The sequence below is a fragment of a genome, unplaced genomic scaffold (genome assembly GCF_019419815.1).
Source record: "Pyrus x bretschneideri cultivar Hongxiangsu unplaced genomic scaffold, Pyrus_bretschneideri_v1 Contig64, whole genome shotgun sequence".
NCBI classification, from domain to species: Eukaryota; Viridiplantae; Streptophyta; class Magnoliopsida; order Rosales; family Rosaceae; genus Pyrus; species Pyrus x bretschneideri.
In genome coordinates this window covers 2,004,699-2,030,998 of record NW_025999803.1, presented here as the reverse complement: position 1 = coordinate 2,030,998, position 26,300 = coordinate 2,004,699, and the positions used below count along the sequence as shown (strand labels likewise).

General features: G+C 37.9%; 3 protein-coding genes, 1 non-coding gene and 2 pseudogenes across 4 annotated transcripts; 3 read left to right on the top strand and 3 right to left on the bottom strand.

The window, feature by feature from the left end:
* Nucleotides 1–448: 448 nt before the first annotated feature.
* On the bottom strand, nucleotides 449–2,266 carry LOC125472101 (EKC/KEOPS complex subunit Tprkb). The gene is made up of 8 exons (XM_048573165.1): nucleotides 2,137–2,266; nucleotides 1,941–2,047; nucleotides 1,590–1,656; nucleotides 1,348–1,470; nucleotides 1,175–1,258; nucleotides 974–1,066; nucleotides 786–879; nucleotides 449–685 (listed from the first exon to the last, which is right to left on the bottom strand). Exons 2-7 carry the CDS (start codon nucleotides 2,006–2,008, stop codon nucleotides 793–795), a joined length of 522 nt encoding a protein of 173 aa, XP_048429122.1. The 5' UTR covers nucleotides 2,009–2,047; nucleotides 2,137–2,266; the 3' UTR covers nucleotides 449–685; nucleotides 786–792.
* Nucleotides 2,255–2,327, bottom strand: TRNAR-CCU. Its single transcript has one exon. It is a non-coding gene; the product is annotated as a tRNA-Arg (tRNA).
* Nucleotides 2,328–2,858: 531 nt separating this feature from the next.
* On the top strand, nucleotides 2,859–6,198 carry LOC125472118 (putative leucine-rich repeat receptor-like serine/threonine-protein kinase At2g14440). The gene is made up of 9 exons (XM_048573187.1): nucleotides 2,859–2,934; nucleotides 3,349–3,907; nucleotides 4,456–4,919; nucleotides 5,148–5,283; nucleotides 5,418–5,489; nucleotides 5,593–5,661; nucleotides 5,751–5,822; nucleotides 5,934–6,002; nucleotides 6,150–6,198. The coding sequence occupies exons 1-9, from the start codon at nucleotides 2,859–2,861 to the stop codon at nucleotides 6,196–6,198; spliced, it is 1,566 nt and encodes a 521-aa protein (XP_048429144.1).
* A 7,514-nt stretch (nucleotides 6,199–13,712) lies between these two features.
* Nucleotides 13,713–16,394, top strand: LOC125472108 (annotated as a pseudogene).
* A 24-nt stretch (nucleotides 16,395–16,418) lies between these two features.
* On the top strand, nucleotides 16,419–17,261 carry LOC125472109 (calmodulin-like protein 30). The gene has a single exon (XM_048573175.1). It carries the CDS (start codon nucleotides 16,573–16,575, stop codon nucleotides 17,125–17,127), a length of 555 nt encoding a protein of 184 aa, XP_048429132.1. The 5' UTR covers nucleotides 16,419–16,572; the 3' UTR covers nucleotides 17,128–17,261.
* Nucleotides 17,262–17,636: 375 nt separating this feature from the next.
* On the bottom strand, nucleotides 17,637–19,919 carry LOC103932595 (annotated as a pseudogene).
* Between the last annotated feature and the right edge of the window lie 6,381 nt (nucleotides 19,920–26,300).

The following is a 26,300-nucleotide window of genomic DNA, read 5'->3' as shown; positions in this document are numbered from 1 at the left end:
TCTAGTGAGTTATCCAATCCAATTTCTTTGACAACCAACGATTGTTTTATGTTTGATTTCCACGACTTAGCAGAAGCCATATGAATGAGTAGAGAATGCAGAGTATTGAATAAGAAAGACACCATTTCTTTCAGTGTGTTAGAGCACATGAAAAACAAGTACCCATAAGTATCATTAACAAGATAATAAAGAAGAAAGAACACGGTGGGCTAACTGCCGACATTAGTTGCAGGTTACCTTTGCATCTTATAGCAGTTAGCAGTTAGTCGAGCTCTAATCGCCATAGGCAGAATAAAACTCGTTCTTGGACAGATTGTGGCAACTGCACAAACCTAGACCAAATCATGAGAGGCTTGCAATAACGAATCTCATTGACTCGTTTCAAGTAGAAGCAGCACAAGGGAACCATTAGTTGCAGGTTTCCATTTGATAATATCAGGCGAATTAATAGGTCACAAAACTCACAACTACATTATCACTGCAATTAAGGTTAAATTAATCATAGATTACATTACCGGATGAAGGCTATAGCATAATCACGTCTTCCAAATTTCGGCTTTGTCTAAAAGTATTCTACATATTACAGCAGACAGTTGGATTTGCCCAAACAGAAATAATAAGCTACAGCTTTTCTGTTTCCTTTGCCACCTTACAAACATAGCTCTGCGATTCTGCCCTCGATTCCCTGAACATCAACCTCATTCTAGTCAGAGATGTAATCTATCAAAGTAGTCGGGCACAAGAAAATTTAAGGGAAAACGGATAGAACATAAACAACTTTCGACCTTCTTTTCACAAGGCATCACGAGAAGCAATCCGGCATGTAATAGCATCAGCAAGTGATGATATCCCTAGTTCCACACTTGTTATCTTATAGTGCTGAAAGAAAAAAAATTTTGATGATCACTAACTAGATACACCATCGCAATAGAACTCATTGCCAGTATAAAAAGAGACCAACATACATATATACCTTTTGTATTTGGGCTTGATCTGCTCTTGCTGCTAACTCCTCCAAGTCAATCTCTTTTCCATTGACAAGTTTCTCTACTGCCTTTTGTTCTATCTATTATAACATGAACAATATTAAAATCGGAATGGCTAACAATCTTCTGACATACTGAAGCAATGCAACGCTTGATCTACCAGGCTTTCCATGAGACAGTGATCTTACCTCCTCAGAAGAAGCATTGAAACGAGCAGCAAGCACATAAGTCGAGCTTTCAGAGATGCCACATCTTTTCAAGGACTCTGTGATCTAAGCCATGATCAAAGCTAGGGGTTACATATTTGCAGCAATAGAAGCAATAGACCATAAAGCAAACTAGTTAATTGGTAGAGAATTACATGCTTGGATCCCGAGTAATTGTAAACAAGCTCAGAATGAAGAGTGCGCGTTGTCAGTGACTCTCGGGACTTAGATACGAGCGTCTTATGTGCAGCTGCAAGCAAAGGGAAAACATCCGGGATCTGCTTCCATTGCGGACAATGGCAAACATTAGAGAAACGCAACAACAAGCATCTCAGCAGAAAGAAGTACACAACAGTGAAGGCAAAACAAAAGGCGGTTAAAGTACACGGAATCATACAAGTGAAGCATTCAGGAATGCAACTTCCGGGTTTAGTGTCCCTGATTGCATCAAACCAAGAAGCTCCCTGCAGGATAACGAATCTATTAGGCCCCCTGGCATAGCATCGATAATTCGATATCACATTCAAATTGTTTATGAAAATCGTCATCGATCCCGAAAAAGAAACAAAATTTTCCTACTGGCATTTGGTAACGAAATACCCAATTTTACTCTCAAGCTAAACAAGGTTTTGGTGGGAAAATCCAGGGGAACAAAATTGGGGTTGGAGAATTTTGCACGAGAAAGCAAAACCCAGTTAAGCCAGTTTAAAAACTTGAGAGAGAGAGAGAGAGAGGGGAGAGAGAGTACTTGGAGTTGGTGACTTCAGTGAAGAGAGCAAGATAGAGGGTGTTCCCATTGACCTGAAACTCCTTCATTGTTGCGTCTTCAAGCTCCGGACTTTCTACACTGCAAATCTGCAACAAAACAATTGAATTGAAGCTTAAATTTCTTATCTGAATTGAATACAAAAAATCCAAAAGAAAATCAGCAGATGGATTTTTACCAGCAGTTGATATATTTCCTGGCTGCTGCTCTGCCACTTCCTAGGGTTTTAGAGGCACCAGGTTTCGATCGAAAAAAAAAAAAGAAAAAATAAAATAAAATAAAAAACATATTAATCGCGCGCCAGGAAGGGGTCGAACCTTCGACTTTCTGCTTAGGAAACAGACGCTCTATCCACTGAGCTACAGGCGCTTGCTTATCCATCTATCCACTAAAATGGATCATCACTAGTTTATTAACTATAGTACGCCCGTAGTTCTTCCTCAGCCAGGCTGGGGCAGAATAACAAAGCAAGTACAACTATTGGTAACATAGCAAAAATGTGTTCCTCGTCATTAATATGTTTGCTCGTGCTAATTGTGGCCTTTCAGGCGAATGGATGATTGTATCTTTGATGCACTTGGTAGTACATATGAGAATTCTTAATTTGATAGTTGTACATAACCTCAAATTGTGGAACAAAAGACATACGGAACGAATTATTTACTCTTAACGGTCAAAGCGGACCTTTAAATGAAATTGTTGACCTGGTCAAACATTTGTCTATCTATCTTCAAGCAAAGACGTCCACGTGGCAACCAAAACCAGACAATCCCCAACCTCCCCCCCCCCCCCAATGGCGCCCATTCGTCAAATTTAGCAGGAAGAAAAAAACTTGGCAAATGTTTTGCAAAATTTTGTGTCCTGTGTTATTTTTTGGGTGAAAAGTTTTGCCCGGACAATATGTCCCTCTGCCTCCTTTTCCTCCTATGGCTAGTCTCCATCCCTCTCCTCGCCCACTCTCAACCTAACCCTAGAGGTTGGTACCACACATCCTCCTTTTTTAATGAAATCCTATATTTTCCTCATTAATTTTGGATTTAGGGTTCTTGCTTGTTCATTATTTTATCCAAAACAAAACCAACCCTACCATTTTTGTGATCTTGTTGATTGGACAGAATTAGGGTTTTGCTAGGATTAATTGTCTCTATAAACAAGCATAATCCAATTTTTTTGTAGGGTTAGAATTGTTATGAATCGCAAATGTTTTTTATCATCTCTCTTCACTCACGTTTTTGGACATAACCAAAACTCAAAATTTTCTAAGGTTTTATTTCACTCCCACTTCCGGTAACACAATTTGATATGTTTTATAAAACAAGCAAACTCTTAATATACACTTGAAGTACCCAAATTATGAGCTATACATGCAAATTAATGTCTTTAAATGCAGGTTACCTCCTAAACTGTGGAGCTGGGCCGACATCTGAGAGCGTAACAGTAGGGAACCTAAAGTACACGACAGACGAGGGCTTTATATTGGTAGGAAACACCAGCACCATCAAACAGGAAGACCTTGTCCCCATACTTGCCACATTGCGCTATTTCCCTAACAAGTCCGCACGTAAGTACTGTTACTCTATCCCTGTTATCAAAGGTGGTAAGTACCTCGTGCGCACCACGTACTATTATGGCAATTTTGATGGCGGGAAGGAGCCTCCGGTATTTGATCAAATTGTGGAGGGGACTAAATGGAGTGTGGTTAACACCACGGAGGACTATGCAAATGGGTTGAGCTCGTATTATGAAATTGTGGTGCATGCCAAGTCGAAGACGTTTAGCGTGTGCCTTGCGAGGAATAACATGACAGGGTCGGATTCTAGCCCCTTTATCTCGGCTCTTGAGCTGGAGTACTTGGATGATTCAGTGTATAATACCACAGATTTTAACAAGTATGCACTTAGCACAGTGGTTAGGAGTAGCTTTGGAACATCTGAAGGTGACATAATTGGGTAGAAACTCAACTCCTTATTTAATTAGTACTCTCCTTGCTGCATTTTTATGATTTAAGAGCCATGCAATTTGACTATACGTAGTAAACTAGATCTCTTATGGAAGTGTAACTAGGTGTAGGTACGTACTAGTGAGAGAGTTTGGGAGTCACGTTTCACCTTTAATAGAGATAATGCGGCAAAAAAAAGTTATCCGAAAATTTTTCGTTGGAATTATATGGTACTTATGATACTGCTCGTGTCACATTTGCTAATAAAATTGTCTGAAGTTCTAACATTTTCATCGATCGGCGTTGTAGATTACATGTCTAATAATTGTTTATAGGCGAGTCATACCTATGTTAGTGACATAATCTACAATGTGGTTCATGTGTTCATTAGTGACTCACATATCCTATACCAACCTAAGTTTACATGTTGGATTTTGAACTAAGTGGTAGGATATATATATATATATATATATATATATATGAAGAACTAACCAGAAAATTGTATACATGCCGAAGAATTGAACTATCTAATGTTGAATATGTAAAATATGAACTTAGTTTTCCAGATGACAAGTTCAACCGGTTATGGCAACCACAAATGGACCAGAACCCTATTGTGAGATGCAAGGCCAATGTAACTCCTTCCGATTTCTGGAACATCCCACCAGCAAAAGCATTCCACAATTCTATCACAACAAGCCGAGGGAAGCAATTGCATGTCAAATGGCCATCCTGGCCACTCCCCAGTGCAGCTTACTACATTGCATTATACTTCCAGGACAATCGAAACCCGAGCCCGTTTAGTTGGAGAGTCTTCAATGTTTCTATCAACGGCAAGAACTTCCATTCCAATGTCAATGTTACCACCAAGGGTTTGACAGTTTACGCGCCGAAATGGCCTCTATCCGGGCAAACTGAGATTGTCATGACTCCAGGTCAAGGGGTACCAGTCGGGCCTGTCATCAGTGCTGGTGAGATCTTGCAGGTCTTGCCTCTTGGAGGAATGACTCTCCCTAGAGATGGTATTTCATTCAAGCCTAAGATTATTTTTAGCGAAGTCATTACGCACTCATTTTTTCTCTTCTTGCACTTCTGCCCTCCTTTTATAGCCTTAGAATTGAATAAATGAATAAAGGATCAAAGGGCAGAATGCAGAAGGTGAAACAGTAGTGCAAAAATCGCTAACCTATTTTTATCAAACACTCCATCTTCTCTTGTTGATTTTGACCCTTAATTTTGGTGTTCCTTAGTTATGGCAATGAATGAGTTGAGAAGAAACTTTGACAACCCACCTCCCGATTGGAGTGGCGATCCTTGTCTACCTGAAGGGAATTCATGGACTGGTGTTACGTGTGATCGCGGGAAGTTTTTTCGAGTAATAACTTTGTGAGTTTCACAAGGATTTATGGCACAACTGAGTATAGATATAATAATATAATTATTAGATGTTTCCTAGATAATGATTAATGCTAGGGGATTTAAATTTGATTCGTAGTCAAATGTTTTCCTATTACGTGAAGGAATCTAACCGGCGCTGGAATATCCGGGTCACTAGCACCAAACATAGCAAATTTAACTGCACTCCACCATATGTAAGTAACCATGCACTTGTTAGTCGCACTACCAGTGTTCACTGGCTTGCCTTGTCACGGTCGCTTCCTAACTTGCGTGTTTGATGGAATGATTTCCTTACAGTTGGCTTGGGGGGAACAAACTTTTAGGCAACATCCCAGACATGAGCTCATTGAAGGAATTGCAGAGTTTGTATGTTATATTTAAAGTTCTATCTCATTCTTCATTCTTTTAGATAGCTAAACCTTTAACTCTAGTTTTTTGTTGTTGTTATGATAAAGGCATTTGGAGAAAAACCAGCTTGAAGGATCAATTCCTGAATCATTAGGCCGACTTCCAAAACTGCACGAGATGTGAGTATATAGTCTTCCATCATCAAATAGTTATCCAATAGCAAATCATTCGATTTTTGGGACTTATTCTATGGCATCAACTTACTTTGGTGACCTGTTTTGGTTTTACAGTTTCCTTCAGGATAACAAGCTTGAGGGTGATGTCCCTGAGACGCTACAGGATACAAAGATAAACATTCAGTAAGAAACAACAACCTTAATCTCTAGTTTTTTCCCCCAAAATCGGTCAATTTCTATGCATTATATCATTCTTAGAGCATATATTTTCTATTCTGCTAAAAGAAAAGGCTATGGTTCTTTTGCAACTTATGGTGGTTAATATTTCAGGTTGAAGAATGAGGTTGACAGTGAACCAGAATCTCCAGTTAACATGTGACTGGGAAGTTTTAGTCGCTGGAATCAGACTACAAGAGTCAAATGACAGGAACGGATCACCATAACGTGGAGAGACGGCAGAGTGAGATGTATGAGCCCCGCTTCAATACTAATGTGTTTGGAGGAAGGTCTTCATGTTTATATATGCATCTAATTTTTCAAAATGTCATACCATAATTGTAAAACCAACAAACCAAGTGCAGCATATGCGATATGAGTAACATATTCACCACTAACATGTTGAACAGAATTTACTTAATTACTAATGAGAATGTTATGAAAGGCTAAGTGCATAACTATTGATATCCCGATAGCTAGTCTTATTTTGTTCTGTTAAATTGCATTGTTTACAAAAATCGGAGATACGATATTTTTTGGATTGAAATTGGAAACACCTATTTCTGATTCGATTCAGCCAAAAGTCGAGCCTAGGAGAGACAACTATGAGAATAATTATCATATGAATTGATGTTAGAGTTGCAAAGGATCTCGGAGGATTTTGCTGGAACACTAATAAAAGAGGTGCTGTTAATAGAGCTAGGGAATCGACTAACACCCTCTTTCATTTGCAATGACGTCATGTGCATGAAGAGGCATATCGATGGAAATAGTAGAAGAACAACATTACTTTGCATGCTAATCATGTTTGAAAATCAGTGGATTCCAAAAGCTTAAGTTCATGCGTGCATTGCATTGTTAATCATGTCAAACGTAAAGACGAAATCCTTTCACACTATATCTCGTTAATCAGGCACGATGTCATTATCTTCCGAAAATCAACTAAAAAACAAAGAACTCAAACTTAAGAAAGGTGCAATTTGACTATAATCACAATAAAACTTGAACAAACGATGCATTAAACATGTAATCTAATAACTTGTTAAGTGATTGGATTAGCAATAAAGTTTGCAAATAGTTAAAATAAAGTTGTCTAAAGCAACTTACAACCAGCTTACATATTCTACCACATTAAAATCCAGATTCCTTTTTTTTCCCTTGTCATTTGCTATTTTGAAGTTTGAACACAAGTGTTGCTCTTCTATAAACCAACATAATATGAATGCGGAGGCATAGCCAATCACTTCATCCTTAATATATCTCTCTATTAGATTTGTTAGGTGTAAGCAGAATGTGAAGAACTAGAGAGAGAGAGAGTATATATAATGGATTATATATATATATATATAATATCTTCTTTTACTATTGAAGAATATATTTCTATAGTTATTATCTCCATGTGGTAGGTCTAAAGAGTAAGCATATTCTCATATACTTTATTATATTCTCATATACTTTATTATATACAATTTATTGTTCTTTATTAATATTTGTAATCGTACTATATATCAGGTCTAACAATATTTTTTTTTCACTTGTGAGTGAGGTCTCAAGTTCGACTTACATAAATGGTAATGACGTATTATTACATAATTGTGTTAAGTTCGATACCTATTTAGTGTCTGAACCATTGTGCGGTTTAACTCAATCCCCTCCTCTCATAATCTTAATTTATTTAAGTGTATAAACACAATGAATTAAATGTAACTAAAACTAACAATGAACATGATAAAATACAAAGTTAATTAGAAATTACATAATTTAGTAAATAGCAATTAGAAAAATATAATATTCAATTCGAAATAAGTTTGAAATATTTCGAAAATTTTAGTTGGAATATTAGTAATTTTTCTTAATCTCTATATGCATTCAAATTTCTATTTAATCTTTTCAAAAAAATTGGAATTTCAAATTGAAAATTTTAATGGTAAATATGGAAATTCCAATCCAACAAGCTCTCTTTTTTCTTTTTCTTTTCCTTTTTTTTTTATCCTTTTCTTGAGCTATATTGTTTAGGTTAACCACATTTTGCACTCTCCATGTTTGTTGTGATTTTTAAAATAGACCCTGAAGTTTCAATTTTCTTACATTGGCCCCTTAGATTTTGGGCAAGTCTTCGTGCAACCCTTGTTTTTGTGATATTTTCATCATTCATATGAATTGAAAGTTCATCACTTGTTACCATAATTGTCAAGTTTTTTGATACATATGGATGAAAAAATGGTTTCCAAAGAGAATGAAATGTTCTAATTATCCTTATGTATGATGAAATATGATAGATTCATTGCTCTACATCTTCGTAATTGCACAGAGAATAGTTTAACATAATACTAACAACATTTTCAACTGTTCCAACTTCTATTACGATGCACTACTCATAGTAACTACCAAATAACTACCTCCTCTGACCAACTCATATCCATTGTACACTTGTCACAAACAGATGATGTCAGCTGGCATTTAACAATACCCTTTCTTGAAACACAAGTTATACCTTCTCAGCAAAACAAATAATAGTAAACAACAACAGAAATTGCAGTGCAGAACTATTGACAAGTAATACAACTAAGAGAAAATTTTTGCAGCACAGAACAACATTACAATTACAAATGCACCACTTCTAGAAACTTGAGCTTTAGATCCTAGTACAATTTCCCAGTGACATCCTTCTTCTAATGATTATGCCATTGGACTAGCACCTCAGTAACTACAATATTGTTCTTCTTAATCATTCTACGGTCTAAAATTGTCATTGGGACATCCTGCAGAATTCCAGAATCTATGATAATTGGTAATGGCACAGTAGCTTGGATAGTAGCTCCCAAATGTGTTTTGAGGCAAGATATATGAAAGATAGGATGCAATGCAATTTAAAATGCTCAGGCAGCTGTAATTTGTAAGCTATAGATCCCACCTTATACAGAGTTTGGAATGGGCCATAAAGTCTTGGTTGAAGTTTGTGGAATGGATGTGAAGCTAATGACATGTGCTGGTATATAACTAATCTCAAGTAAACCCAGTCACCAACATTCAATTCTCTTTCAGACATGTGCTTATCAGATTGTACCTTCATCCTGCACTAAGCATTTTCTAAATTGCTTTTAAGTATTGACATAACTCTATCTTTGTCTTTTAAAGATTGATCCACTGAATCTACTTTAGTAGTGCCATTTTCATATGCATCTGCTTAATACCTGTACTTGACCATCTGATTGTGGGTGATAACCAAAACTATAACAAAGAGAAGAGCCCTACAAGTGAAAGAATTCCTTCCAAAATTTGCTTAATAAAACTAGATCCCTATTACTCATTATTGACTTAGGCATTCTATGTAATTTGAAGATGTTGTCAACAAAAAGCTGAGCAACCATAGATTCAGAATAGGGATGACTCAAAGCAGTGAAGTGGGCATATTTAGATTGTCTATCAACCACCACCCAAATCATAGTCTTACCCTTGCAAGAAGGAAGATTTACAATGAAATCCATGGATATATCAATCCAAATTTTGGTTGGTATAGGAAGAGGCTACAGCAATCCTAGAGAAGCTAATGTCTCGAACTTGTTTTGTTGATAAGTAGGATAACAAGTAACCAAATTTTTAACAAATCTTTTCATCCCTTCCCAATAGAAGCACCTAGAAATTCTTTTATATGTCTTCAAGAAACCTTCATGGCCTGTTGTAGAAGTAGCATGATGTTATGTGAAGATCTTCTTTCTCCAAGTACTAGCAGGACTTAGTATAATTCTATTTTTATACCTAAGAAATCCATATCAACTTGAAACTTCAAATTGGAAATAGTGAGATTATTGTCATCAACAACCAAAATTTTCTGGATTTTTTAAATTACCCAAGGATCATTCCCTAATCCCTTATGAGATCATCGATCCACCGTGAGTAAAGATATGAAATAACCTGAAGTTCCAACTCTTGTATAGATTGCAGAGAAGAGTTATAGTAGTCAATGGAGACCTATTTAAAGCATTAGCTGCTTCATTATTGCACACTTGCTTGAATTAGATCTTATAGTCAAATCCTAAAAATTTAGTCACCCATTTTTGTTGAAATGGAATGTGTGCTTTTCCTTGAAGAAAATACTTCAAATTGTCATGATCAATTTGAATAATGAAGTGGTTTTCAACTAAGTATGACTGTCACTTATGAATGGCATGAATAATTGTCAACATTTCCCTCTCATAGGCTGACAACACTTGATTTCTTGGACAACGGGTCTTGCTAGTGAAAGCAATTGGTCTACCCTCTTGTTGGAGTACTACATCAATCTCAATTACAAATGGTTTACTAAAATCTAGTAATGCAAGCACTTGTGGAGGTAGCATTGCCTCTTTCAAAGTAAGAAAAGCCTTAGTAGCTACTGAAGACCACTTAAACCATCATTTTTAGTCAAAGCAGTCAATGGACTAATTACCTTAATACTATCACAAAATTTGGTACATGCCATTTTGCAATTGATTCCAACTTGGTAGGATTTGTATAAACTCACTGTTTAGATACAATGTGACCTAAATATTCCATTTTAGATTTGCCAAATGCACACATAGATTGCTTGACAAACAAACTATGCTCATTTAATGTATCAAATACCAATCTAAGATGATCTAAATGCAACTACGATGTAAAGCTATAGACCAAGATGTCATCAAAGAAAACTAAAATAAATTTTCTTAAATGTAGTCTAAAAATCTCATTCGTAAGGCATTGAAAGGTTGATGGAGCATTTGTTAAACCAAATGGCATCATCATGAATTCATGATGTCCATCATGTGGTCTAAATACATTTTTCTCAACATCATCTGGATGCATTTGAATTTGTTGGTATCCCACCCTTTAAGTCGAATTTTTAGAAGTATTGTGCACCATATAGCTCATCTCATAACTCATCAATTAGAGGCATATGTAACTTATCTTTAACTGAGATGATGCAATTCAGGCCTCTGTAGTCCATGCACGTGCACTAAGTACCTTTCTTTTTCCTTACAAGTATCACTGGAGATGAGTAAGGATTGTTGCCAACTCTGATGAATCTAGCCTTTAACAATTCTGTAACATATTTTTCTATTTCAGCCTTCTATATTGGACTATATTTGTAAGGTTTGCTATTAGGTGGCTTGTTACCATGCATCAATGGAATTCTATGATCATGGCTTTTGTGAAAAGGTAAGAATGTAGGAGTGATAAATACTATTTCATAATCTTTTAAAAAGGGTAACTATTGCAGTTGAAATTTAGTGAGATCTTGAGAATTTTGATACAAAACTGCACATCTAACTACAACAAATTGCTTTCTTCAGGTTCCATTTGATACAAAACTGCAACAATTGTTGTGTCTTGTTCTAACAATTTCTGCAATTGTTATGTAGAAATATCTTGAATCTGTTCTTCACTAGAATTATGATTGGTGATACAAAAGGTTTGAGACCCTTTTGTGAACTACATATAAATCTTATCAAAATCTCAAAGTATAGGCCACAAGGTTCTAAGCCATTGCACTCCTAATACAACATCACACCCTCCAAAAGAAATGACATAAATATGAGATACGAGTGAATTTTTATACGGTAATAGAGGTCTGAGCTAATGTACCTTAAGTAGCTACTTTCTCACCATCAGCTATCTTGACATTAAAAACATGACCTTTATCTAAAAAAACCTTTCAACCTCTTGACTAATCCCACATCTATGAAATTGTGAGAACTTCCTAAATCAATCAAAATAGTCACAAGACATTTCTTAATGTAACTAGAAACCTTCATGTTTTGAATTGTTGGAGGTGCAGAGGTACCAAATAATGCACGAGCAATAATCTCTTGTTCTTCATATTCCAAGTCTTCAGTTTCACAAAACTAAAATCTTGCACATCAATCAAAAGAAGTTGCTTCCTTTCACAAGTATGCATTTTTAGAAATCTTTCTTTACAATAAAAACATAGGCCAATTTTTCTATAATAATCTACTTCTTCAGGAGTTAATCGCCTAATATTATGAGGTTTGGGACGAATTTTACTCACAACATTAGTATTCAAGTTCTGTAGAGGAGATCAAAATTTTGATTACAAAAAGGAGGTTTAGATTTCAACTTAAGATCTATGAGTTTTGCATCAATTTGATGAGCAAAAGCTGCAGCTTTAAGAACATTTTTGGGTTTCAGTAACTTCACATGATGTCATAATTCTAGCTTTAATCCTCCAATGAAACATTATTTTAGTAATGCAAAACTGATATCTTTTTTTCGATTAGCTAATCTTCTTAAATTGAGCACATAATCCTTAAGAGTTCCTAACTGCTTCAACTTTACCAGATTCTTAGCTAAATCTTTGAGTTCAGAAGGACCAAATTCTTGATACATAACTGTCATAAAATCTTCCAAATTCGTGTAATTAATCAAGCAATGAGCACATTGAAACCATTGTAAAGCTTCTTCCTCCATGTGAAATGAAGCTATTTTCACTTTCTTGGATTCTTCAATGTTGAAGAAATCGAAATAATGTTCTGCTTTGTATATCCACACCAAAGGATCATCTCCTTCACTAAATCTCGGAAAATCCAATTTCAAGAACGAAGATTGAATCTGCTGATTACCATTGTTCCCAAATTCTTGGTGATTAAAATTCGGGTACATGTGATCCTGACCTTGGTTCTCACCAAAGGTAGCTTCAGAAGATTCACCCAAAGGACCGCCATTACAACGTGCCATGAGTGACTGCAATTGCACCAAGATCAATTCTTGAGTCGCTTTAACTTCATCTTGCAAGTTCTTGAATTCATCGATCTCAGTCTCCAAACTGGAAATCTTGGATTCCATACTTTTTTGCAAAGCTTGCTGTGTCATACAACGTTTAAGGATCAAGAGGAACAAACTGGCTTGATAACAATGATAGATTCCTTGCTCTATGTCTTCGTAATTGCACAAAGAAGGGTTTAACATAGTACTTGTCACAAACAGATGCAATGCACTATTTGTGGTAACTACCAACTAATTACGTCTAACCAACTTATATCCATTGTACGCTTGTCACAAACAGATGATGTCATATGGCATCCTAACAAAATAATGTTATGGAGAAGAAAGAAAGTCCTCATTCCTGAGTAAGAGGGCAATATTGTCCTTTCATATGCAACGGTAGGTGGATTTCGCACAACTTTCCATTCTATTAGTTTTGATAAACAAAAAAGTATTGCGGAATAGGAATGACTCATTCTTTTCAAGATAATACTTGACTCCTTGCAAACATCATAATATGAATTATTCATTCCATTTATCATTATCTAAAGATCATCTTTAAACAATTTCTTTTGATTTGAAAATTGTTTAGTTATATATGTGAATCAAACAAGTTGACAATAATCATGAGGATATTAGATGATCTTTAGATGGAGTGATGCATATGCATTCTTTACTCATTCTACATCACATATTGTGGCTACAATGCGCACTAATATTGAATGCTCCAAATTACAATAAATGACAATTTATTTGACATACGTTACTGACTAAAAGTTATATAAATTAGATGAATTTTTCCAGAGATGTTTAGATGAAGTGATGCACATGCATTCTTTACCCGTACTGCATCATAGGATGTGGCATATTGAATGCCCCAAATTCATAGCCGCATAATCTAAATTTTAAACTTTTCGTAACAGTAAGATTTAAATATTCAAATATGACGGTTGATTTTCTAAATATCACCTCTCTCCCTCTCTCTGTCTCTCTCCTCTGGCTCTTGACCTCCTAAGCATTTCTTGGAATGTTGGCTACTAACCCTCGCCTCTTCTTCCCCACCAGACCCTCACCCCTCCGCTGCGGCTCCGGCACCGGCGACCTCCCCCGGGGCCCCACATTCCCCGCCCAATCCAATTCCCCTCTGCCACCGCTGACGGGGCTTCCATCGGCGTCCAAATTGGCCAAGACTTTGACCTCGACGCGGCAGCAGTGGCAGTTCTGGTGTTAAGGTGAACGCCAAGGAGAGGAAATGGTCGCGTGATAGAGAGAGCTACTTGTTCGACAACGGCGACGCCCTCCCGCTCCCCATGACTTATCCCAATACGTCTCCGGTCTCGGTGGAGGAGATTGACCGGAGGCTCCGATGCGATCCTGTACTTGAGGTCAGAATCTAACTTCTTGTATTCTGCAAAGTTGCTTGTGGATCATTCAATCAAAATATTTATTAAAAAGATAAGGAAATTGTTGTAGGATTGCAAGGAAGTTGTGTACGAATGGACAGGAAAGTGCAATAGTTGCCAAGGCTCGGGATTTGTAAGTTATTACAACAAAAGAAGAAAAGAGACAGTCCGCAAATGCGTACCCTGCCAAGGAATTGGTATGTATGATTCTACATTTTCTTCTCTTATGGGGGGCTTATTGAATTGTTCATTACATATGTGTGTGTGTGTGTTCATACTGTTTACTACTTTAAACACTCACACGAAGAGTAAGTAAACGGGTTTTATCTCTTAAACAGTAGATTTTCTGATACTTTGTTAAAACGCTTAGAAGCGTATTTTGATTTTTAACATAGACTGGTACAAATACCGATTGGCTTGTCGGAATATGTCAACGTTCTCCCTTCTAAACAATACAAGGCTAAGTTATATACTCCGACTGGTAGGCTTGACAGCCAAACTGAACACGCTTAGTGCAAATCTTGGGAATAGAGCCATCATCGAAGTCATTGTTCGAATTCTCTAACGTAGGCAAGTGGGAACAAAAAGGCCTTCTTACTTGGGAATAATCCTTTGATATGATTTATTCGGGTATCTGGAAGTTCTACTTGGTTTCTTTGCATACCTCTGGGAAATTTTTATGTTGTACGTTTTGCCATTTGGCTTCTCTGAATTCTCTCTCGTATACATAAATTATGTCAAGAACTTATAGAGTTCCCTGTCATACCTCTCATTTTCTCAATTACTGAGGCCAACAGGCGGTAGCACAACTTAACCATTGTCGGTTGGCATAAACATTGACTCCATCTCTGTGTGTGTGTGAGAAAGAGAGATAAATATAAGGAGCTATGATAGTATGTTATCATCTAATTTATTTAATTACATGTATTATGTTACTATCTAGTGAATTATAAACAATCTAAGCTTGTGAAGAGCGGATAGTACTCATACTCATGAACCGGAAGCTCTCACAGCGTCAAGGCAAAGAATCGCTCCTATTGGAAATGAAACTGTATAAGGTAGTGATTGACAGTTATCCTGAGTACAATGAACTTACTGGCTAATGTTGGACGAAGCATCCTTGTGGTTTCTGGTATATGCAATTCTTCCATCTCTCATCTATGACTATATTCAATAGAATTTATAGAGACAATTAGAAGCGAGAAACCAGTTCCTGTTGGCTGGTTGAGATTTTCCTCTAGTAATCATGAGTTGTATTGGTTGATGTGTAAGTTTTTGAGTCCAGTCCTCAAATTAGTTTCTCGTTCAAATGTTTCTTTAAGTTAAGTTTGCAACTTAGGTGAAGGATAAAATATATCATCTCAAGATTTACGGAATTAAATTAACTAACATAAGCATGTCTCTACTGTTTTTTTTTCAATTCTCTCTTTTTCTGCACTAAAACCTACAGATGCTCTAGTTAGGAGATGCAATTACGAGACAGAGGCTCAGGGCCAATGAGGTAGGGGAAGACCTAGGAAGTATTGGACAGAGACTCTAAAAAAAAGCTTGGACTACTTGGATCTAACGGAAGACATGGCACAAAACAAAGGACAATGACATTTTAGGATTCATATAGCTGGCCCCACCTAGTGGGATAAGGCTTTGTTGTTGTTGTCGTCCTCTCCTTTTTGCCAACTTTCTTTTCTATTGGATGGTGGTTTAGTGCTAAAACTAGAATCAAGGACAATGTAACTTTGGTATTTACTTTATGAAGGAAGCCTTTATGGGTAGGATGCTTAAAGGGCTTGAAAGATTGTTCAAAGCTCAAAAGGAAACTTTACTGATTCCTTCGGGTCCTCATTTTTGCGTTTAATGCGTGCTTTGTAACTTTACTGATTCTTTCGTAATCCTTGTGGCTTTGAATTACAACCCTACGACTTCTTACCGAGACGTTCACCATTGCAGGATATGTACAGAAGATAACAGCTCGCAAGGACATTGAAGTGATGGAGGATTTGGATAACGGAAAACCGCCATGAGCTAAACGGAGTTATTTCTTACGAGATTTTTTCGTATACCAGGAAATATTTTACGATTAGTTTGGTATACCGGGAAAAAAAAGTAATGCCACTCTTCAAAAGGAGAGTTTTGAGTAGGAGAAAGGAGATTGTAGTTGCTTGTAGCTTTTCTAAAGAATGTGTTCTTTCTTATCTATTCCTTGCTTTTTCCGTCAGTTATCACCTAAGAATCTTTTGTTCTTGAGTTACCACAAATTGGTAAAGGAATCAAATTGTTGTGTTCAGTATATAAAGATCGGAGACACCCGGTTTCTGCAATCTCTAGTGAGGGCTACCTGGACCGTTGCAACGAAGTTTGATTTTCGTAGTTCTTCTTGATCAGCTGAGACGAATATGGCGAATGCAAACTTCCTCGACTTCCAATACAACCTCTCAAAGAGGAAGTTTCTGCGCAAACCATCTCAGATGTTTTCCTTTCGAGACAGGCAAAACTCCGGCATAGCACCTACTTTCGAGCCAAATCCCAATGAGATGAAGAAAGTATTTGAAAAGTTCGACTCCAACAAAGATGGGAAGATATCTCAGGCGGAGTACAAGGCGATACTGAGAGCACTGGGAAAGGGAAACATGATTGGAGAAGTGCCGAAGATTTTCAAGATTGTTGATCTGGATGGGGATGACTTTATCAGTTTCAAGGAGTTCATGGAAGTACACAAGAAGGGAGGGATTCGAACGATGGACATCCAGGATGCTTTTCGGACGTTTGATTTGAACGGCGATGGAAAGATTAGTGCAGAAGAAGTTATGGAAGTGCTGAGGAGGTTGGGGGAGAGGTGCAACCTTGAAGACTGCCGGCGGATGGTGAGAGCGGTTGACACTGATGGGGATGGTATGGTTGACCTAGATGAGTTCATGAACATGATGACTCGTTCCATGAGACCAGCATAGAGCAATAGAGACCTAATTTCATTTGTGTTTGTGTGTGTTTATGTAAATCCATGTGAAGCACTTTTGTGTGGAATTTGCCTTGTATGGTGAATGGCAGTAGCATAATTTGAGATTACGTTGTTTCCCAAAGACAACAAATGCTTCTCTTATTTTCTTCGAGATAATATGCCTTGTCACTGGTGGTATAATTTGCCTTGTGTTTATCTCGCTCATCACATGATCAAGACACAATTGTGTTTATCTCACTCATCACATGATCAAAGGCACGAAGGGATATACAACTAGAGAGAGAGAGCTAAGAATCTCATCAAAATATAGTCTTATGAACATCATCTAAATTGGACACTGGTCATCTATCATGCCAAAGTCCCTCCTTTCTTGTTTTATAAATGGGGACCGTAAATTCGAATTCGGGACGTCTTCTAATATTGAGCAGAAATAGTACCACCAGACCAAAAAAATTCATGCAATTTAACTAAATACCAAAACACCATCTGTGCACCATAAAGTTAGAGAAACAACCATCCTGACATGTTTTGACAGTATGTTCTAATAGCTTCAAGACATCATTAACCAAAATACAGCTATTTCCATAAGCATCTCATAGGAAGAAAGCAATCAGAAGGCTGAAAAAGGATAAGCAAATGTGATTTGGCATTTTGACAAATAGATATGCAATGCATATAAAGCTCAGTATGTATGTCGAAACAAGCAGTGGATGGTTAATCTCCTACCAACTAGAAGCACGGGTACTGGTCTGCAAAGGATCCCGTATATAGCTCGGCATTGTTCGAAATTTTTACACACCAAACTGCAACTGGGAAGAACTCTTTAGACAGCTCTGAGGTGACATCTGCTCTTCACCAATAATCCCCGCAAGAGCATTTTCCATCCTTGAAATGATGGAATCGTTTGTTGTCCCTGACGATCAATTCCCTTCCAACAATCTTCGACATGATCTTAATGGCATTATGGCAGTCACCGCAGACGCGGAGGTTCTTGATGATCCTAAGAGTTTGCCTTGGCGGAGTACTGATGAGACCATACGCAATTGCCAAACGCTCACTATGATAAAGCAAGGCCTGCTCCTTAGCCTCCTGATCAATGTCATGAAGGACATATCTTGTGTCTGGCACATAGCCTCCTCCTTTCATCGCAGCAAGAGCCTTTAACTTCTCATCATCCTTATAGAGTGTCGGATTTTTAAACTCACTAATTCTGTTCTTCCCATCAAGCATGCTAATAGCAGTATGCTTTTTCGGTGGTGGAGTTGGGATCTTATTCGCAACAGCCTTTGACGGGTCAAGAGCAACCATTAACTCCTCAGCATGATCTTCAAGATCAATATCTCCATGAATCCGAGCATAACTTTTCAATGCCTCCCAAACCGCGCTGTAGCCTCAAATGGGAGCTTCTCAATATAATCAATTGCTTCATAAAGATGACCACATTTTCCAAGCACATCTAAAACTCCCATATAATGCTCCACTCCTGGAGAAATTCCATACTCAGTTTTCATCGACTCAAAATGTATAAATGCTTCTTCCACCGCATCTGCACTAGCGCAAGCTAAGAATACTGCAAGGAAAGTTTCGGAATTGGGTTGCAACCCTTTCTCCCTCATCACCTCAAACATCTGCAATCCATCATCTCCTAACCCATTATCCGCATACCCATTAATCATTAAATGCCAAGAATCAATATTCTTCTCAAGCATATGATCGAATACTCTCCGTGCATCAGTCATGCTCGCACATTTTCCATACATTTCAATGATTTTATGGATTAACTCACGATTAACCCTGCAGGTAGACTGCAAAAAGAAATCATGAGCCTTTTTTGCGTCCTCGAGCGACTTCAACCTCCCGCACAACTCAAACAAAGAACGAAAGCAATCAGCATCAGCCTTGACCCCTTCCTTATCCATCAACTCAAGGGCTTCTTTAGCCTTTCCCTCTTGGCACAACCTCCTCAAATCATCGATCGAACGGGGCACAACTTCCGGGGTTTGATTCACAGCCTGAGCAGGGTTTTGAACTTGTGGGCTCCACCGATTAGGGTTTTGAGGTTGGGGGCTCCACTGGTTAGGGTTTTGAGCTGGTGGGCTCCACTGATTACGGTTTCCAGGTTGTGGGTATCCTTGATTGGGATTGTTCCACTGATTTGGGCTTCTGGGTTGCTGAAAATTGGGGCTCGGCGGAGGAGGATTCACCTGGTTAGGGTTTTGATACTGAGGAGTGCCCTGCCCCTGCCCCTGAGCCGGACTCCACTGATTCGAGTTTCCGCGTTGTGGGTAGCTCTGATTCTGGTTAATCTGGTTAGGATATCCGCGATTGGGATAGTCCGAACCCTGATTAGGATATCCCCGATTGGGATAGCTCTGGTTCTGACCCTGATAACTGAACTGATCCCAGGCCTCTGGCCCTGGGTCTGCGAATTCCACTGGTTCGGGTTGCCGTATCCCTGACCTTCTGGGCTCCACTGGTTAGGGTTCGCCTGCTCATTGAAATACCTAGGATCGGACGGCGGGGGTTGCTGCTGAGGAGGCCTCGGGTACTCATTTGGGACGGCGGAGGTGCTTAGGGTTTTCGCTGATGTTAGGGTTGGGATGGCGGTGGTGTTGTTGCCGTGAAAGGAGGCGAAATGAGAATGGTGAAGAGGCCGTAACTTTAAGAAAGGAGACAGCGAAGGGCTTCGTGCGCGTCGAATCGCCATGAGAGACGCCATTTCTGAGGGAGATTTTAGCTTAAACCCTAATGAAATGCTCTGCTCAATCCTTGTGTGTAAAACCCGCCACTTAAATTAAGACTCGGTTTGTGCTCGACTGTACATACAAGCCTTTTTAATCTTGACAGTCCAACATCATCCTACTGTTGAGATTAAGCCACCTATTTTAACAAATGCTCTGCTTTTTTTTTTGTTTTTTTTGTTTGTTGTTTTGTTTTTTTTTTTTTTAAGTCACTCAATAGTCAATACTACGGTCTAATGGTATTCCTCCTCACTTGAAAATGAGAGGTCTTAGGTTCAAATCTCATGGATGACAAATTCTGACACACCCAGACCCCGAACGTCCACCTAGACTCTGAATCGAGCTGTGCTGATCGATACCTGAAGAGCGATGAAGCCATAAAGTGTAGTGATGTAGAAATGTGAATAAATTTAAACCTAAAAGTGCCTAAATACAAGAGTGCGTTGTGAGCAGGAATGAACCCAATTCGCACGTGATGACAGTAAAATAGGGTGAGAAATTATACCATCGAAGGTAACTCGTCTACCCCAAAATTTGCCAAGAATTCTCGTCGATATGAAAGCTCACTACTAAAACCTGGAGGGGTGAAAAATAAGGGTTAGTGGGCCTGAAAATAAAGTTTTAATAAAAACCTTTGAAAACGTTAGAATCCCTCGCCGTAAAACATGTATAGTTTCCAAAATATACATACTACATATAATATGAAAATACTTATCGTAGCCTGCAAAACGTAAATAAGGCATGACATCCCAAAATTACAAAATCTCAACTGTAATATAAGTAAAATTAGGTGCTCAACAAACTATGCTAGCACACGAGTCGGAGTCGCCTAATGTAATCTGTACGACAAGACTGACCCATACACGTGAACGACTGGCCTTGGCTCAGGGTGAGCACTAACACCGGGGTGCAGCAATGATGAGCAGACTACGTAAATATAAGCATGCCATAACAATTCAATAATTCTAATCAACATAGTAAACTTACCTGCGCTTCTTGTACGATTATTTAAGCACTTCGCGACAGTGCAACATTTCTTATAACATTATTTAATCATGGCATCAAAGATTATAAGCATACCTATGCATCCCGTATGATTTATGATAACTTCATAATTTTCTGTTATTTCGCTAATTCTTATAAATTTTAATCTAAACCAGGCATACATAAGAAATTCTTTTCCAAATGCATAAATGGAAACTACCAATCATATATATATATGTACACTATAAAAAGGGAAAGACCCACTCACCTGGAATCCATGCTACAACTCCCTAGCACGAACATCGAGGCGTCATTAATGATCGTCACCTAGAACAAATTTCAAATCATTCTAGAACGCTTGGGGATGTGTTTTATGTAAGCTACATGTTCTATCGATAAGAATTCTGAGACATGATTTGATATTTGTTATAGGCGACAATCGTTAGTGATGCCTGGTTATTCGTGCTAGGGAGTTGTAGCGCAGACTTCAAGTGAGTGGGTTTTTCTCTTTTTATAGTGTATGTGTGTGTGTGTGTGTGTGTGTGTGTGTGTGTGTGTGTGTGTGTGTATGATTGATAGTTTCCATTTATGCATTTGGAAAAGAATTTCTTACGTACGCCTGGTCTAGACTAAAGTTTATAAGAATTAACGAAATAACAGAAAATTATGAAGTTATCATAAATTTTACGGGATGCATAGGTATGCTTATAATCTTTGATGCCCTGATTAAATAATGTTATAAGAAATGTTGCACTGTTGTGAGATGCCTAAATAATCCTACGGGATACTCAGGTAAGTTTATTATGTTGATTATAATTATTGAATTGTTATGGCATGCTTATATTTATGTAGTCTGCTCATCATTACTGCACCCCGTTGTTAGTGCTCACCCCGGGCTAGGGCCAGTCATGCACTGGTATGTTCACCTCCACACCACACGTTCGCCTTAGATCCAAGTAGGTGCAAGTCTTGTCGTACAGGTCGCATTAGGCGACTCCAACTCGTAGGTGACCGCGATTTATCGCCAGTCTTCACATGATCGAAGCACTAGAGTCTATATTATGATTACACCCAGTCCTGTCGTACAGGTCGCATTAGGTGACTCCGACTCGTGTGCTAGCATAGATTGATAAGCATTAGTACAGTCGTACAGGTCGCATTAGGCGACTCCGACTGTTGTGCTAGCATAGTTTGTTGAGCACCTGATTTTACTTATATTACTGTTAAGAGTTTGTAATTTTGGGATGTCATGCCTTATTTACATTTTGCAGGGTACGACAAGTATTTTCATACCATACATAGTATGTATATTTTGGAAACTATACAAGTTTTACAGCGAGGAGTTATAATGTTTTCAAAGGTTTTTATTAAAACTTTATTTTCAGGCCCACTCACCCTTATTTTTTGCCCCTCCACGTTTTAGTAGTTGAGCTTTCATATCGACGACGATTCTTGGAAAATCTTGGGGTAGACGGTTACCTTCGATGGTATAATTTCTCACCCTATTGTACTGTACTGTACTTATACTCTAGCATCCATGTGAATTGGGTTCATTCCCACTCACAGCACACTCTTATATTTAGGCACTTTTAGGTTTAAATTTATTCACATTTCTACATCACTACACTTTATAGCTTCGTCACCCTCCAGTTGTCAACTAGCACAGCTCGATTTGGAGTCTAGGTGGACGTTTCAGGTCGGGGTGTGTCAGTTTGGTATAAGAGCATAAATTTGGGTAGTATTGCGTTCATCACACGTGTGATGTAAGCATTTTTTATTCTTGAGCCTAATTTCCGAATCCTGCCACCTCGTTAAGTACAAAAAATGTATTAACTTTTTCTCTAAGTTTTGAGTGACTTAAACGACTTATCGACATTCTAGAACATCATTTTGGCAGAAGCCTTTAGATTTAAGCGACGAACCTCCCTGCCAAGGAAAGATGTGGATTTGAGACAAGTTGATGGCCCTGAAGTAGGGCTACTATATCGATAGTTGTGCATCACGGGGGATTTACCCACCAATTCCACTACCATCTAGTCATTTCTACTAACCCTTTTGAGAATGGAAGCTAATAATAGTTTTGATCCCTTAGCAGTATCCGTTAGTATACCTTTTATCGAAACTCCTACGAAGTTGTACTTTCGTCAAAATTTTCAGAAATGTCTCTAGTGTCAATGTGGTGCTAAAAAGGTAGCACTCGACGTAAGAACATCAGGGGGACAATCACTTTTGGTCCCTGAACAGCACTAATCTTTCCAAACCCACTAGTGATAATTCCAGATCTTCAGGAGGAAGATCAACTTCCATTTAAGTTCGTCCTAAAGTAGATTATTAGAAAATTATTTTTCCGGCCTTAGGACATTCCAGCCAAAGCTAGTTTCTGGAGTTTCTTTTGGTGATGTACTCGTCATTTCGACGAGCATAGGCACATATGTGCGAGTTGTTATACCTACGGTCAGTAGAAATCCCCGAAGTAGTAAGTACTTTCCCTAGAATTAATGAAACCACTTCACCAGACCAGTTCCTTACCAATCGTCCATTAACCAACTATCCGAGCGGGCTCTAGCCTGTAATTAGCTTATGGTAGCACTATTAATTGACAATACTGTCCGATATCCAAAACTGTCAACCAGTATTCAGGCAGTATGATTTCTGATACCAGACACATGCTAGTATTTGGGAGTGATACCTTTGTGCCAGAATGCGATTCACAGTTTCAGTGTAGCGAACAATATCAAAATATCATAATTATGTTAATTAGTGGCCCGACTGATAGACTGATTAACAGTGACTACTTGAGTCGAAGAAACAAAATCGTGGAAACTTAGGAGCATACTTTGTAATAAGACAGTAAACTCACAGTTATGTTAACTATATTACCCATTTAGGTAATCAAAACTTCTTCGACTAGCCACCTCTCAATCACGTCCACAAGTAGACAATAGAATCAAAATACGAGATGATATCTCACTGTTAGAGTGATTTGAGTGTCAAGAAAACAATGAAGACCTTTAGTTCGTGTCATAGAGTTGATTAGTAGTATAGTACATTTCGAGGACATATACCTTTGGCGTCATGTCTCAAAATTTTACTTGCGATGCCACTGAATGCAAGAAGTAGAGTACACGATCAATCCACTTTCTCGTACTACATCAGTTTTCCTTGCATCTTTTCGAAGAAGTCCTACATTATTGAGATAACTTAGTTACTAAAGCTTATTTATTAGGAATTTACCCAACCAAACACCTTATCTAGGGAACCTTGAACCTATTCGCGAAGGCAAAAGATCGAACTTTAGGTTCGTACCTAGATTTTAGCAACTTAATCAGGTGACGATTAAAACCGTTAGCCAATACTTTGAATTGATGGCCTACCCGATCACTTTTGGAACTCGAGTTTTCTTTCATAGCTTGTTGAATTCGTTGTAGTCTTACAGATGATTTTCCCACCTACTTTAGCAGCAAGATCAAACTTCCTAAATACCAACAGTCAGCTTTATACCAAATTTCTCAAATGTTAGTTGGTTAAATTGGTACATTTTTTGGGAGATGTGATCTTGGTAGATGATATTCTTTTCTTATTCCCAAAAGGTTGTAATGGAAGAAAGTTGAAATTCTCATGAAGTGTTATGAAATTCGAGATATCTTTGGCCTTGTCGATTTTATCGACAATTTGTTAGCAATCTTTTGGCTATAGTATTTTTCCTCACTTATCGATCGAGGAAAGTTAGTATAGTTGTGATGTTAGATATGAATAAAGTTTCTGACAATTGAACTATTGTCTCATCTCACCTTTGTTTTACACCTTTCGATGACATTGATCATTTTGGAAATCCATGTTAATGTGTTCCTTGGGCGTTCCGACTGTGCAGAGTTAGCATAGTGGAGTATCACTTATATTTTCCAACGGTTAGAACCGTCCGAATGTGAACCATCTTATTCATGACCTGGAGTCAACAGTAGTCACCTTAATTTGAAAACCGGATGACACTTCTATATAGAGAAACGTGTCCAAAATCCTTATCAGTCTTAGACCTCTCAAGTGCATATTCATTTGAAAAGAATTAGATTTTTGACAATGGCGTTAGAGGAGCCAAATCAACATCTACGATTGCACTACCGTGCATTTCTCTGGTTGTGCAAATGTAATTATTATTTACCACATCAAAAGACGTGTGTACCTTTGCATACCTTCAGCTTGTCTTATCTCATTTCAAGTGGAATTCACGAGTATTGACATGGCATTACCTACAAACCACCAAGAAATCGTTCGAATGGTTATAATCACTTCCTGTACATGGATGAAGTTGGGAAATATCATCATACACGTTCGGTACAAGGTCTCTTGTACATGTGGAGATTATGATGACGTATCAATGTTTATAGATCGACTTGACAAGTCAACTCACTTACGTTGGTCCAGATGAACAACAGTTTAGATCTCTGGGTAAATTGCTCATTTTTTATTTTATCGGGTTTTATGGCGTTTTGATCAACATCTACTTTGACCATGATACCATAGCCACCTCATTGTGTTATAAGACATTCTAATCAACTCTGGGTATGTGTCTACTCTACTGCGGTTCGTACTATTTCAAAGGTAGGTAGACTATTAAGAAGAATTGCTTGAATATTGAAATCTAGTTGTGATCGTAAATTCTTCAATCAACTGACAAATGCTTCATTGAATGAATCGTTACTATTGGTGATTAAATTTTCCGAAAGTTGCTTTTGTAGTTTGATGGCACGCAATCAACCTAGATATCTTGAACTTTAAATTTTATGGACTTGTTTGGACCCTCAAATTCTTGAGTGTTCTTTTAGCTTTTTCAACATAGTTCTTCGCTAAATTCGAGAGGAATTCAATATGAATCGGCTCACTATGGCATTGTGAACTGCATTGCTCGGCTATATGATGTGTGTGTCACTACTATATCTCATCGTGACATGTGTTTTACTTCCAAGTCTTTGGTAGTCTTCTTGAAGGCCATGTGTACTAAGTTTATGCTAGTATCACATTTTTACCCTTAAGTTAACGATTAGTCTGAAATGAGCTACTTAGACCTTAGTAGGTGTGTTGCATTTTGTTCATCCTACAATTAGCATGGTTGCAACATACAAATATCTTTATTTTTAGTTGCATGTAACTACGGTTACATTTTGGTTTTTTTTTTTTTTTTTTTTTTGTAAGACACTGTTGAGACATAGTATGGAGATTTTATGCATAGCACATGATTGACAGGTGAATATTGCGATAACATATTTAAATGGTCAAGATTTCAAGGTAGCAATTTGTGTGCTATTGACGTTATCACCCGAGAGGGTAGTACATGAGCGCGACTAAGGCCCTAATCAGACGATGTATGTGTATTTCCCAAGGAGGGGCAAGATGGTACTATTGCACCCTCATGAATTATTTGCTTGTTTAACGTGACAATAAA